This window comes from Crocodylus siamensis, chromosome 6, assembly GCF_052110815.1.
Source record: "Crocodylus siamensis isolate JL-2025a chromosome 6, ASM5211081v1, whole genome shotgun sequence".
Lineage (NCBI taxonomy): Eukaryota > Metazoa > Chordata > Crocodylia > Crocodylidae > Crocodylus > Crocodylus siamensis.
The window spans coordinates 4,141,252-4,155,511 of record NC_143400.1 but is presented as its reverse complement, the minus strand read 5'-3'; the positions used below and the strand labels follow the sequence as shown (position 1 = coordinate 4,155,511).

At 59.7% G+C, this 14,260-nt stretch overlaps 1 protein-coding gene across 3 annotated transcripts; it reads left to right on the top strand.

Annotated features, from left to right (window-relative positions):
- Positions 1-245: 245 nt before the first annotated feature.
- FERMT3 (FERM domain containing kindlin 3) lies at positions 246-14,253 on the top strand. Of its 3 annotated transcripts, none has more exons than XM_090054993.1 (15): positions 246-343; positions 2,107-2,283; positions 3,110-3,343; positions 3,599-3,724; positions 8,023-8,191; positions 8,284-8,386; positions 8,697-8,804; positions 9,626-9,763; positions 9,866-9,915; positions 10,029-10,153; positions 10,408-10,514; positions 11,954-12,181; positions 12,840-12,964; positions 13,301-13,442; positions 13,785-14,253. In XM_090054993.1, the coding sequence occupies exons 2-15, from the start codon at positions 2,112-2,114 to the stop codon at positions 13,971-13,973; spliced, it is 2,016 nt and encodes a 671-aa protein (XP_089911119.1). In that variant the 5' UTR covers positions 246-343; positions 2,107-2,111; the 3' UTR covers positions 13,974-14,253. The 3 variants fall into 3 exon arrangements, with proteins under 3 accessions (XP_089911119.1, XP_089911116.1, XP_089911118.1); XM_090054990.1 differs by lacking the exon at positions 246-343 and adding an exon at positions 501-1,331; XM_090054992.1 differs by lacking the exon at positions 246-343 and having other exon boundaries at positions 1,371-2,283.
- The last annotated feature ends 7 nt before the right edge of the window (positions 14,254-14,260 follow it).

Sequence of the window (14,260 nt, the reverse complement as noted above, 5' to 3'; positions counted from 1 at the left end):
GTGTGTGTGTGTGTAAGGCCCTAGCCCTGCCTAGCAAGCAGGGATAGGAAGTCACATGGTGCCAGTTCGGGGGTGGGTCCATGACGGCCCACCCTGGGGTGGAGCCTGTGTGCTGGCCCTCCCCTGTGCCCCCTGCCCCATCACAGGGGTGACCCCCACCTGGGGTCCCCCGTGGCTCGGTCTGACCTAAAAGAGGAAGTGACATTGTGTGGGCTTGTGCCCTCTTTCTCCCCCCCCCCCCCCCCCCCCCCCCCCCCCAGCTAAAAATATCCAGTGCCAGCATGGACGGGAAAGGACCGTGACACAGCACCCAGGCCCAGCCCTCCACGGCTTCCCAGCAACAGTGAGCCCCACCCCAGCCCCTTCCCAGTATAGGCTGGCACTGGCTAAACTGGGCTGGGGAGGGGTGGGGGTGGGCCCAGTGCCCACCCTGTTCCCAAGGGGGCAGGAGCCAGTATACCCAGTGAAAGGGGCCTGGGGGAGGGGGTGTCAGTGGCTGGGGGGGCTGGGAGATGAGACTCCTGGGTTTCTGGCCCAAAGCGTATGCCAGGGCTGCCGGGGAAGGGTTTGGAGGAAGCTGAAGGCCTGGGTTCCCCCTGGGGGCAGAGGAAACTCAGGCCTCCCCTCCCAGCTGCTTCCACTTGCCTGCTGGGGCCTAGGGTCCAAACTAAACGGGGAGGGCTGCTTGTAGGGGAGGAAGGGCAATTGGCCTTGGTTATTGCCCCACCCTGGGGCAGTTGGAGCTCTCCTTTTGCCCCAGAACAGCCTCTTCCCTGTAGTGCTGGGAGGGGAGGCAATCCTACTTTCACTTCCTGTCCCAAACCTGGGGATTGTCTGCAGCAATCCAGTCGTGTCAGGGGCTGCACGGAGCCCCGGGTTGAAACTGGGGGCTGCTGGGTACTGTACAGACCCCCCAGGCCCAGACAGGGGCACCAGGCGCTGCACTGCCTCCGCGCCGGCCAGGATCAGGGTGGCGGAGCGCCACGTCGGTGCCCAGAGTCCCCAGGCAGAGCTGGGGGGATGCTGGGTGACATCTAGGGAGGCTGAGCAGCACTGGGGCCCACCAGGCCCTGTCCAGACCCCACAGGGCCGTGCCACGTGCTGTGCAAGCGTGCTGAGCGCAGCAGCCACAGGCGGGTTCCCAGCAGGTGCCGGCCCCAGGGCCCCAACTTCCTTTCCATGGGGCCTGAGAGGAAGTGAGTGACGAGGGTGGGGGAGGGGCCGTACCCTGCCTGATAGGGCCGCGCCCGGATCCCCACTGCAGCCAGGGGGAAGCGGAGGCAGCGCCCAGACCCCTGGTACCAAGCAGGGAGAGGGCTGCACCCGGCAAGGTGAGGGGGGCTGTGCAGTGGGGGAGGCCTGGAGGGGGCCCTGGGGCTCTACAGCCCCATGGAGGGTGGAGCGTGGGAACTGAGGAGCCACAGGGCCAGGGGGCGCCAGACACCCGGGTTCGATCCGGGCAGTAGGAGGGAAGCGATGGCTGTCATCAGAGCAGGCGGCCAGCAGGCACCTGGGCACTGGCTTTGCAGCTCTGGCAGGTTGGGGGGGGAGGGCTGAGGGGTTGGGAGCCGGGACACCCGGGTTCTGGCCTGGGAGGTAGGAGGGCAGTGGGCCTGGGATAGAGGGGTGGTGGGAACCCAGGCATTTCCTCCCTCATCCCAGTGCTCCCAGTCCCTGCTGGTCCAGCCAGGCCGGGGCTTCTTTCCCAGCCTGGACCTGGAGCCATGGTCCAGCCATTCCTGCATCCCACGATGCTGCACTCTCAACACCTAGGAGAGAGCCCAGGCAGCCCTGCTCTAGCGGGAGGAGCCCAGGTGTCCACCTCCCAGCTGTTCCCTTCTCTGCTCCCCACCGTATCCAGGCCAGGTGGCTGGGCCTGAGGCTGAGGGGCACCAGGTGTCTGGGCTGGGGTTGACAGGACCCCGGGGTTCAGGGGATGAGGAATCCAGCGAAGCTGGACCCAGGGGATGCAGGCACTGGGGGGGGGTTGGGACCCAGGGGATGCAGGCGCCCGGGGGGATGGGACCTAGGTGTCCGGGGCAGGTGGGAGCCAGGGGACCCCAGCATCCAGGTAGAAGGAAGTCAGGTGTCCGGGTGTGGCTGCAGGCGCCATGGCGGGGCTGAAGACGGCGACGGGCGATGCCATCGATGCGTCGTGGGAGCTGCGCGTGGCCGTGGATGGCGCCAAGACCAAGGATGAGGCTGAGGCCACCAATGTCACGCTGCGTGTCACCGGCGACCTGCATATCGGGGGGCTCATGCTGCGGGTGGCCGAAAAGATCGGTGAGCGCCGGTCCTTTAGGTCCCCCTAGAGCTGGGGCAGAACCCAGACATCCAGGCCCAGGAGCCCTCCTCTAACTCCCAGCTGCTAAGCAGGGACGAGCCCAGGCGTCCGGGCACCCTGCTTTCAACCCCCCAGCCCCGCGCCCCACCCCCCCCAGAGCTGGAGGGAACCCAGGCATCTAGTACCCACATGACCCCAGTGACTCAGGGAGCCCTGGCTCTGACTCAGGGGGCCCCCGCCCTCCCCCACCCCTGTCCCCAACTGGGGGGAGTGGCCATGTTTTGGTCCCTCCCCTGGGAGGGGGTGGTGCTGGTGGGGACTGATCCTGCAGGAAGTGGCCTCTTATCAACCCAGCCCAGGGCAGGGGTGGCTGGAGTTTCCTGGGGAAGGGAGCAGGGACAGGAGATACCCTAGGGAGGGGGTGATAAGGGCTATAAATACCCCAGGGCTGGGGGGGCAGTGGTTAGAGCAGGGGGGCCTGGGAGCCTGGGTTCTCTGCTTGAACATAGCAGGACAGCAGGCCTGGGATGAAGTGGCTGATGGGCTGCGAGGGAACCCAACCATCTGGGCTGCCAGCCCCAGAGCCAGCTGCTGCCTCTGTTCTCTGTGGCTCTGGTGCCCCCCAGAACCAGCCGCAAGTTCTCCGTGCCCTGTGCCCACCTCAAGAGCCAGGCGCAGCCTGTTCTGCCCAGGCCTGCTCCTCCCCAGAGCCAGATGCATCTGTTCTCTGTGGCCTGTGCCCACCCCAGAGGTAGCTGCAGCCTGTTCCGCTCAGCCGCTGGCTGCACCCCAGCCTCAGCTGCCCCTGACGGCTGGTCCCTGCAGGGGTGCAACGGGACTGGTCAGACCACGCGCTGTGGTGGGAGCAGAAGCGCCAGTGGCTGCTGCGCACAGGCTGGGCCCTGGACAAGTACGGCTTGGGCGCGGATGCCCGGCTCCGCTACACGCCCCAGCACAAGCCGCTGCGGCTGCGCTTGCCCAACCGGCGCCGAGTGCGGGTCCAGGCCTCCTTCAGCGACACTGTCTTCCGCACCGTGGCCGGCATCTGCCGCGTCTTGGGTGAGACCGGGGCTGCGGGTCAGGAGTGAAGGGCACTGATGGGTGGGAGGGGTGCCGCTATATATGGGACTGAGGGTTGGGAACGAAGGGCACTGATGGGTGGGGGCTGTGGGTTAGGAATGAGGGGCACCAATGGGTGGGGGCTGCAGGTTGGGAATGAGGGGCACCAGTAGGGCTGGGGGGCAGGGGACTGCAGGTCAGGAGTGCGTGGCACCAGTGGGCAGGCTGCCCTAGGTGACCCCCCTGCCCCCTCAGCAATCCGTCACCCTGAGGAGCTGTCTCTGCTGCGCCCACCCGAGGGGAAGGAGAAGAAGAAGCGCAAGGAGGCGGCGCCGGGGGCCGAGGATGATTTCGACCTCACTGGGATCATGCTGCCCAATAGTAAGTGCTGGGGGTGGGGGCCACAGGCGTGAGCGTGAGCACCCTCATGCAGGAGGCAGGGGCAGTCATGTGAGCACCCAGTGTGCATTTGTGCAAGAGGTGCCTGGGTTCTAGTGACTGCCTCATGAGAATTTGCATGAGAGCACTAGCTTGAGAGTCTGCACAGATAGTGGCGAATGCCTACACACTCCTGTGAAAGCCTGTGCGAATGAGCAAACGTGTAGTCGTGCAGGAGACTGCACAGATGCTAGTGAATTCCTTGTGTGAGAACCTGTGCAAATGAGCAAGTAATGGTGCATCTGTGCAAGAAGCTCCACGAATATCCATGAATTCTTTGTGTGAGAGGCTGCACAAATACGCGTACAAAGGCACCTGCACAACCACTTGCACAAATACATGGTTCACCCATTTGCACAGGCTCTCACACAGGGAATGCCCTAGGGTCCATGCAGCTTATCACACAAATACCCATTTATTGGCACATGCTCTCGCACGAGTGCATGGATGCTTGAAAGTCATGTGCAAACTCTCGCAGCAATGCACATTCTTCACACAGGTTTTTGCACGAGGTGTTCACTAGAACCTGGACAACCTCTTGCATGAATGCACATTTGTTTGTTCATTCACATGGGCTCTCACTTAAAGTGTTCACTTTCACCCATGCAACCTTTCATGGATACACATTTGCTTGTTTTCACAGGCTCTTGCACAAGGAATTCACTAGTATCTCCAACCTCTTGCATGGATACAAACTTGTTGCTCATTCACATGTATGGGGATTCACAAGTCCCCATGCACACTCTTATCCCAATATGCATTTGTTCACACTGGGTGTCGCACAAGCTGTTCACTAACATTTGTGGAACCTCTCACACAAATACATATTTGTTTTCACAGGCACTTGCACAAGCACATGGGCACTTGCAAGTATCTGTACAAGCTCTCACATCAGTACATCATCACTCACACAGGTTCTTGCAGAAGGTGTTCACCATCATCTGTACAACCTTTTGCACACATATACATTTCATTTGCATAGGCTCTCGCACAAGTGCACTTGTGAGTCTCCTTGCAAACTCTCACACTAACATATGCTTGTTCACACTGGCTCTTGTGCAAGGTATTCACTAGTGTTTGTGCAGTGTCACAGATGCATGTTTATAGACTCATTCACACAGGTTCTCTAGGAATTCACAAGTACCCATGCGACTTCTTGCACAAGTACAGATTTCTTCACATGGCCTGTCACACGACTACACAGGCACATGACAGTCTCTGGGCAAACTCTCACACCAATGTACTCTAATTTGTGTAAGATTTGTACAAGGTGTTCACTAGCATCTGTGTAACTTCTTGCATGAATACCCATGTATTTGGATGTGGACAACATGGAGAGGGTCCAGAGGAGGCCACTTGCATGACCGGGGGCAGCAGGGCAGGCCCTACGAGGAGAGGCGACGGGACCTGAACCTGTTCAGCCTCCACAAGAGAAGGCTGAGGGGGGTCTTGTGGCCTGTTATAAACTAGTCAGAGAGGATCAGCAGGCATTGGGGGAGTCCCTGTCCCCCCGAGCACCGCCAGGAGTGACCAGGAATAACGGTCACAAGCTGGCAGAGGGGAGATTCAGACTAGATATCAGGAGGCGCGACTTCACTGTCAGGGCGGCTAGGATCTGGAACCAACTTCCAAGAGAAGTGGTGCAGGCTCCTGCCCTGGGGGTGTTTAAGAAAGGTTAGATGAACAAAGAGAGGTAATCCCAACAAGGGTCAAAGGGAGCAGGAGGGCACACAAGCCCCCATGGCTCACCAAAAGCATCTGGGAATGTCCCCTAGCTAAAAGAGAGGCACACACCCAATGGAAAGGAGGGGCCATCACCAGGGATGACTTGCTCGGGGATGTAGGGGGGCAGTCAGGAAGGCCAAGGCAGAGATGGAACTGGGACTAGCCTTCTGGATTAAGGACAATAAGAAATCCTTCTTTAAATACACAGGGGTAAAAAGGTTTTGGGTAATGTGGGGCCCCTGCAGGACACGTTAGGAAATTTGGTCGTCACACCAGACAACAAAGCCAACATATTTAACGACTTCTTTGCCTTCATCTTCCTAAGCAGGGACTGGAACAGCCACTCCCCCTTGGGCCCCCCTTGGGCCCCGGGGGAGGCACACCTGGGCCAAAGATTAGCGAGGAACTAATTAGGGAGCTCCTGGAGGGACTGGACATATTCAAGTCAGCTGGTCTGGACGATCTCCACCCTAGAGTACTAAAGGAAATGGCTGAGGTCATTGCAGGACCCCTGGCACAGCTGTACGAGCACTCGTGGTGCTCTCGTGTGGTGCTGGAGGACTGGAAGAGGGTCAACGTGGTTCCCATCTTCAAAAAGGGAGGAAGGAGGACCCAGGAAACTATAGGCCAGTTAGTCTTACTTCGATCCTAGGCAAGCTGTTCAAGAAAATTATGCTGGCACACATCCAGGAGGGGCCAGCAGGGGACTGCATGCTTAGGGGCAACCAGCATGGGTTCATCAGTGGCAGGTCCTGTCAGACCAACCTGGTGGCCTTCTATGATCAGATTCACCAGATCCTTAGATGCAGGGGTAGCAGGGGACATCATCTTCCTGGACTTTTGGAAGGCCTTCGACACTGTCTCTCACCCCATTCTCATTAAGAAACTGGGGGGCTGTGGTGTCGACACCCACAGTCAGATGTGTCACCGACTGGCTGGAGGGCCGCACCCAGAGAGTGGTGGCAGATGGGACATTTTCAGCCTGGAGGGATGTGGGCAGTGGGGTCCCCCAGGGCTCGGTCCTCAGGCCCGGACTCTTCAACATCTTCATCAGTGCCTTGGATGAGGGGGTGAAAAGCACCCTGTGCAAATATGCTGATGACACTAAGATGTGGGGGGACATGGGCACACTGGAAGGATGCAACAGGCTACAATCTGACCTAGACAGGTTACAGGGGTGGGCGGACGAGAATAGGATGGGATTCAACACTGACAAGTGCAAGGTGCTGCACCTCAGGAGGAAGAACTGGCACCATACCTACAGGTTGGGGAACTCCCTTCTCGACAGTGCAGAGGCAGAAAAGGATCTTGGAGTCATCACTGATGCCAAGATGAACATGGGCCGGCAGTGTGGGGACGCGGTCAGGAAGGCCAACCGCACCTTGTCCTGCATCCACAGATGCATCTCGAGCAGGTCCAAGGAGGTGATCCTCCCCCTCTATGCGGCACTGGTCAGGCCTCAGCTGGAGTACTGCGTCCAGTTCTGGGCGCTGCACTTCAAGAGGGACGTGGGCAGCATGGAGAGGGTCCAGAGGAGGCCACTCGCATGACCGGGGGCAGCAGGGCAGGCCCTACGAGGAGAGGCTACGGGACCTGAACCTGTTCAGCCTCCACAAGAGAAGGCTGAGGGGGGATCTTGTGGCCTGTTATAAACTAGTCAGGGGGGATCAGCAGGCATTGGGGGAGTCACTGTTCCCCCGAGCACTGCCAGGAGTGACCAGGAATAACGGTCACAAGCTGGCAGAGGGTAGGTTTAGGTTAGATATCAGGAGGTGCTACGTCATGGTCAGGGCGGCTAGGGTCTGGAACCAACTTCCAAGAGAAGTGGTGCTGGCCCCTACCCTGGGGGGCTTTAAGAGGAGGTTGGATGAACACCTTGCTGGGGTCATTTGACCCCAGTGCTCTTTCCTGCCATGGCAGGGGTCAGACTCAATGATCTACTCAGGTCCCTTCCAACCCTAGAAACTATGTGTTCATTTGTTCACACGGGCTCTCACACAAGAGCATAGGCACTTGCGAGGCTCTATGCCAGGTGTCACACCAAGCCACCCTGCTTCACTCAGGCTCTGGCATGAGGGGTTCTCTAGTAACTGTGCAAGAAGTTGCATGGACACATATGCTCGCTCACTTGCATGGGTATGCTCATGAGTCTCTGTGCAAGCTCTCACATCATTGCACAAGGTGTTCACTAGTAACTGTGCAACCTTTTGCACAAATACCCATTGGTTTGCTCAATTCCCTGGGCTCTTGCACAAGTGCAGGGGTGCTCATGTGGCTCTGTGCCAGCTCACATGGGAATCTCACATGTGGGGTTCACTTGCATACATGCAGCCTCCTGTGTCACGGCACACATTGGATCCTTCATATCGGCTTTTGCACAAGTGCCCCAGTGAGTCTCCATACAAGCACTCCCACCAACACACCTTCATGCCAGAGCCCATGCAAAGGAGATGCTCCTGGTGCCCTTGTGTGAGAGGCTGCTGTGCTTGTGCGAGCCCCCCTCTGTCTCTCCCCAGGTGCGGAGCAGCAGCAGTTCCGGGGGATGCCGCCCCACTTCTCCGACAGCCCCGAGGCCACGGCCTGTTACCGGATGCTCTCGCTCAGTCAGGCTGGGCCCAGCCCCGAGACCGTGATGAAGTCCCCGCGCCCTGGCAGCCTGGTGGAGAAGGGCCAGATCAACAGCAGGTGGGGGCTGCGGGCCGGGAGCGAGGGGCACCGGCAGGTCTGGGGGGCAGGGGCTGTGGGTCAGGAGTGAGGGGCACCGCCCTCCCCCCCAGGTGGCTGGACTCGTCATTGTCGCTGATGACCCAGGACGTGCAGGAGGATGATGAGCTCTGGCTCCGGTTCAAGTTCTACACCTTCTTCGACCTGGACCCCCAGGTGCACCCTGGCCCTGCCCCCTGCCTCCCTCTAGCCCCGCCCCCTGGGTCTGGCCCTGCCCACCTCTTCCCCTGGTGGTGCCCTCTAACCCTAATGAGCCTCTGGTGACCTGCTGGTGACCCCTGGGACCCCAATGGCCCCCTCAAGGCTTGAAAGAGCCCTTGGGGACCCCATGACTCCCAGTGATTTCAATGATGCCTTGGTGACTCCGTGGCAATCCTCACTATGCAATGACCCCCCCCACCCCAAGTGATTTCCATGCCCCTCTGGTGACCCCCCATGACCCCCTGGTAACCCCACTGCCCCCCAGTATGATGCGGTGCGGATGACGCAGCTGTACGAGCAGGCGCGCTGGGCCCTGCTGCTGGAGGAGACCGACTGCACCGAGGAGGAGACCGTGCTGTTTGCTGCCCTCCAGGTACTGGGACGCCCCGTGGAGACCCTCCAGCTCCCCCCCCCCCCCGCTGGGGCCCCCCAATCTCCCGGGGCCACACCAGAGACTCCTGGACCCCCCCCAGACTGCCAAGAGCCCCCCAGAGACCCCAGGAGCTCACCCAGGCCCCCAAATCCTCCTCATTCTCAGGGCACCCCCAACTGCCCTCATTAGGCTAGATATCAGGAGGCGCTACGTCACGGTCAGGGTGGCTAGGGTCTGGAACCAGCTTCCAAGAGAAGTGGTGCAGGCTCCTACCCTGGGGGGCTTTAAGAGGAGGCTGGATGAACACCTTGCTGGGGGCCTTTGACCCCAGTACTCTTTCCTGACATGGCGGGGGGTCACACTCGATGATCTGCTCAGGTCCCTTCCGACCCTAGAAACTATGAAACTATAAACCCCCAAATTTCACCCCACACTTTAGGGTCCCACAGACCTTCTCACCTCCTGGGTCCCAACCTCCTCTGGAAACCCCCTCCCTCACAGGAACCCCACGTCTCCCACCAGGGCACCAGTCACCTTCCCCATGGTCACCTCAAGGGACCCCCCTAAGAAACCCCACACTCCCTCAGGCCCCCCGTCCAGGAACCCCACCCCAGAGCACCCACCCGCCTGGGTTCCCCCCTGCCAGAGACTCCCCCCACAAGCCTCCTGCTCCCCCCTACCCAGGTATCCCCCAGAGACCCCTTGACTCTCATCCCAGTATCCCCAACCTCAGCCCCCCAAGCCCCTGCCCCACCAGGGACCCACCATGGAGCAGTGGGGGGGCAGGGTGGAAGAGCCCATCCCTGCTCCCCTCCCCCCAGTACCACATTGAGAAGCTGTCCTTGAGCACAGACCCCACGGCCCTCTCCGGGGACGCCCCCACCCTCGACGACCTGGACTCGGCCCTCAGCAGCCTGGAGGTCAAGCTGGAGGGGGGAACAGCCCCCACCGACATGCTGGTGAGGGGCACTGGCCGGGCTGGGAGCTGTGGTTGGGAGGGAGGGGCACTGGCCGGGCTGGTGGGGGGCAGTGATACCCAGGGTGACTCTTGGCTCCCCCAGGAAAACCTGACTGCCATCCCTGAGCTGAGGGAAACTCTGCGGGTGTTCAGGTGAGCCCGGGCAGGGGTGAACCCTTCTCTGGCAGGGGAGGGGCTGTGGAGGGGAGAGTGGGGGGACCAGGGCCTGGTCGCCTGCGTCCCACCCTCTGCACCCTCCCCCCCAGGCCGCGAAAGCTGACCCTGAAGGGCTTCAAGCCGCACTGGGTCGTGTTCAAGGAGACGTCGCTCTCGTGCTACCGCAGCCAGGAGGAGGCGCTGGGGGAGCCGGTGCAGCAGCTCAACCTCAAGGGTGAGGACCAAGGCCTCCAGGCCCCACCCTCGCCAGGCCCAGCGCCCGTGACCCCAGGATCAGGCCCCTCTGCAAGCCCCACCCCACCCCACCCCACCCTAAGGTCCTCGCCACCTTCCTCTCTAGCCCTGCCCCCAATAACCCCGCCCTACACCTTCACCATTAGCCCTACCCCAGCTGGCTCTGCCCTATTCTGGACCTGCCTGTTAAGCCCCGCCCACAGCTAACCCTGCACCCTCTGGCCCCACCCCCAGGCTGTGAGGTGGTCCCAGATGTCAACCTATCAGGGGGCAAGTTCTGCATCAAACTGCTGGTGCCGTCACCCGAGGGCATGAGCGAACTGCATCTGCGCTGCCAGGACGTGAGTGAGGGGGTGGTGCCTCCCTGGGGGCAGGGCCAAGTGTGAGTGAGTTACCCCAAGACCGTGAGGACAGATGGGAGGTTATCCCAGGATAGCAGAGGCAGATCTGGGTGGATCCATATGTAACGGACTTATCCCAGGATACTGGGGACAGATGGGGGGAGGCTATCCCAGGGTGGTGGAGGCAGATACAGGTGGGGAGAGATATAGGAGACTTGTCCTGGGGTAGTGGGGACAGACAGAGGAGGTTGTCCTGGAGTAGTGGGGACAGAGAAGTTATTCTGCATCTATCTTAGGATAATGGAGACATATGTGGGCAGAGCCAGATATAGGAGACTTACTTATTTTGGAATAGTGGAGATAGATGGGGGTGGGGGCAGAGGCAGATGGGGGATGGAGTTAACCTGGGATAGCAGAGGCAAATGTGGGCCGAGCTATAGGTAGAGGTTATATCCCAGGATAATGGGAACAGGGGGAAGTTAGCCTTGGATAACAGAGACAGATGACGCAGAGCCAGATGTAGAAAACTTATTCTGGGATACTGGGACAAACAGGGGGAGGTTATCCCATGAGACAGCACAGATGGGGGTAGAGACACCCCAAGGGGGTTATCTTGGGACAGCAGGAACAGCCAGGGGGTCATTTATCTCAGGAGAGAAGGAACAGAAAGATGTGCTAATCTGGGACAGTGGGGAATCAACAGTGGGGAAGGGAATTATCTCACGATAGTGGGAATAGACATGCAGTGGGTTATTTCAGGATAATACGGTCAGATCCTGGTTATCCCAGGATAGCTGGGGACAGATGGAAGACAATTTATCCTGGGAGAGTAGGGCCAGATAGTGATTATCCCAGGATAGTGGGGACAGATGGCAAATATCTTATTTTAGATTAGTAGGGACAGATGAGAAGCAATTTATTCTGGGATAATGGAGCCAGACAATAGTTATTCCAGGATAGTGGTGAGAGATGAGATTTATCCCAAGATAATAAGGCCAGCCTGTAGTTATCCCAGAACAGTGGGAATAGACAAGTGGGTTATATCCCAGGATAATGAAGACAGCAGTGGTAATCCTGGGATAGTGGGGACACATGAGAAGTAAATCATTCCAGGCCAGTGGAAACAGATGAGAAGCAGATTATCCAGGAAGGTGGGGACAGATGAAGGGGGGAAGTGACATCATCCCAGGATAGAAGGGACAGACAGGCAGTGGGTTATTCTGGGATAATAAAGGCAGCCACTGGTTGTCCTGGGATAGTGGTATCATGATGAGAACTGGATTATCCCAGGATAGTAGCAACAGACAGGAAACCATTCATCCCTGGATAGTATGGACAGACTGGCTAGCCTTGGATAATGGGGACAAACAGGAATGGGAAGAGAGGTGTCCCACCCCCCTGGGTGATGCTCCACCTCCAGCTGTTGCCCCGCCCCTCAGGAGAAGCAATACGCCCACTGGATGGGTGCCTGCCGTCTGGCCGCCCGGGGCCGCACCATGGCTGACAGCACCTACAGGGCCGAAGTCCAGAACATCCTGGCCTTCCTGCAGCTGCAGCGTGCTGGCTCCGTCTCTGGCCCCACCCCCACCCCCACCCCCGCCCCTGATGGAGCAGGGCCCACCTGGCTCTTCCCCCCACGTTACCAGAAGAAGTTCAAGCCTAAGCAGGTAAATTGGAGGGTGGGGGGGAGGCAGTGGAGGTTATCTCAGGATAGTTGGGATATATACAGGTGTTATCCTGGGATATATGGGGGAAGTTACTGTGAGATAGTAGGGACAGACAGAAAGGTTATCCTGGGATAATGGGGACATGTATGGGGTTATCCTAGAATAGTGGGGATAGATACGGGTTTATCCCAGGAGAGTGGGGACTGACAAAGAGACTTACCTGGACAGTGGGGGCACATGGAAAGTTATTTTGGGATAGATGGGGGGTTATCCCAGGACAACAAGACATATGGGGGGTTATCCTGGGATATGGGAAACATACATGGGATTTTCCTGGGACAGTGGGGATAGATGGGGAAGCTATAGGGGGCACCTGGGAGAGCAGGGACTGCTGGGTGGAGTAACCCTGGGGCAGAGGAGACAAATAGGGGATAATCTGTATTAGTGAGGGATAACCTAGAATAACCCAAGCCTAATAAGAGTTGCAAGGGGAAGGGCCATCTTTGAATTACACCCCCAGCACAGCACCCCCTATGGGGGATAACAGTAAAGGGCCCCTCCGCTGACCCCAGTTCCTGAGTGGTCTTCCATCCACACTGGGACCACCCAGGACCCTGCTTAGCTTGGGAGGCTGATGGCACCCCCACACCCCCCACAGTTAACCCCGCGTGTGCTGGAGGCCTACCAGAACGTGGCCCAGCTCTCACTGACTGAAGCCAAGATGCGCTTCCTGAAGGCGTGGCAGGCGCTGCCCGACTTTGGCATCACCTACTTCGTGGTCAGGTACGCAGGACAGACCCAGACATCTGGGACTCCCCACCCCTGTCCCCTCCCTTCCCAGAGGCAGAAAGGACCCAGGTCTGGGGTCCCAGACCCACCCCAGTCACTCCAGTCCCCTCCCAGAGCCAGGGAGAACCCAGGTATCTGGACCTCCATCCCCTGCCACCCAATCCCCCAGCCTCATCTCCATGCCCAGAGCTGGAGGGAACCCAGGCGCCCAGGATCCTAGAACCCCGCTCACTCCCCCCCACCCAGCCCTCCTTTCCTCCCTGAGACCCCAGGCGTCTGGGCTCCCAGCCCAGATCTGGAGGGAACCAGGCATTCCCCCTGCACACACAGGTTCAAGGGCAGCCGGCGAGACGAGGTGCTGGGCATCGCTCCTGGGCGCTTGTTGCGCATCGACCTAGCCGTGGGCGATGTGGTGAAGACCTGGCGCTTCAGCTCCATGCGCCAGTGGAACGTCAACTGGGACAGCCGGCAGGTGCGCCGGACACCGGGGTTCCCCGGGGGGAGAGCGGGGGGGCTGGGAGCTGCATGTTTGGGGTCTCTCCCAGTTGGGCTGGTTTATAAGGGAAATGGCTATTTTAGGCCCCAGGAGGGGAGGGGATGGCAGGGGAAGGGGGAGGAGGTGCAGGTGTGAACTGTGGGAGCCCGGCCGCCTGGCTTGTCTCCCAGCCCTGGAGAAGCCCATTAAGAGCAGGCAGCCAGGGCTGGGGAGCCTGGAGCCTGGGCTCCCTGGGGGAGGAGGAATGGGACCTGCAGCACGGGAGCTGTGGGACTGGGAGCCCAGACACTGGGGTCCTCACTTCCCCCCTCCTTCCAGGTGGCCATCGAGTTTGACGAGCACATCAACGTGGCGTTCGCGGTGGTCTCGGCTGGGTGCAAGGTGCTGCATGAATTCTTGGGCGGCTACATTTTCCTGTCCACCCGTGCCCGCCCTGGCCCTGGCCCCAGCCCCGTCCCCGACGAGCAGCTCTTCCACAAGCTTACGGGCGGCCATGAGGCCCTCTGACCCCCCCCACACCCCTCACCCTGCCCTTTGACCCCTGAAAATCCCCCCGACTTGCTCTTTGACCTCATGACCCCCCCCAGTACCCTGATCCCCCCCCAACCTGCTTTTCTAGGATCCCTCCATGACCCCCAGCCCCCTGACCTGACCTTTGGCCCTACCCCCAAGATCCGCCAAGGCCCCCTGCCCCCTCATCACTCTCCAACTCAAGGATCCCCCCACAGCTCACCCAACCTCAGGAACCCCCTCAACCCTGGCCTAGGACCCCCAGTCACCCTCACCCCCCAATG

What these genes read in the sequence shown, in the direction of transcription:
- FERMT3 (XM_090054993.1), top strand. Translation starts at nt 2,112, where the DNA reads ATGGCGGGGCTGAAGACGGCGACGGGCGATGCCATCGATGCGTCGTGG. An exon ending in CGGCATCTGCCGCGTCTTGG is followed by an intron (nt 3,344 to 3,598) that starts GTGAGACCGGGG and finishes CTGCCCCCTCAG; the next exon opens with CAATCCGTCACCCTGAGGAG. An exon ending in AAGGGCCAGATCAACAGCAG is followed by an intron (nt 8,192 to 8,283) that starts GTGGGGGCTGCG and finishes CCTCCCCCCCAG; the next exon opens with GTGGCTGGACTCGTCATTGT.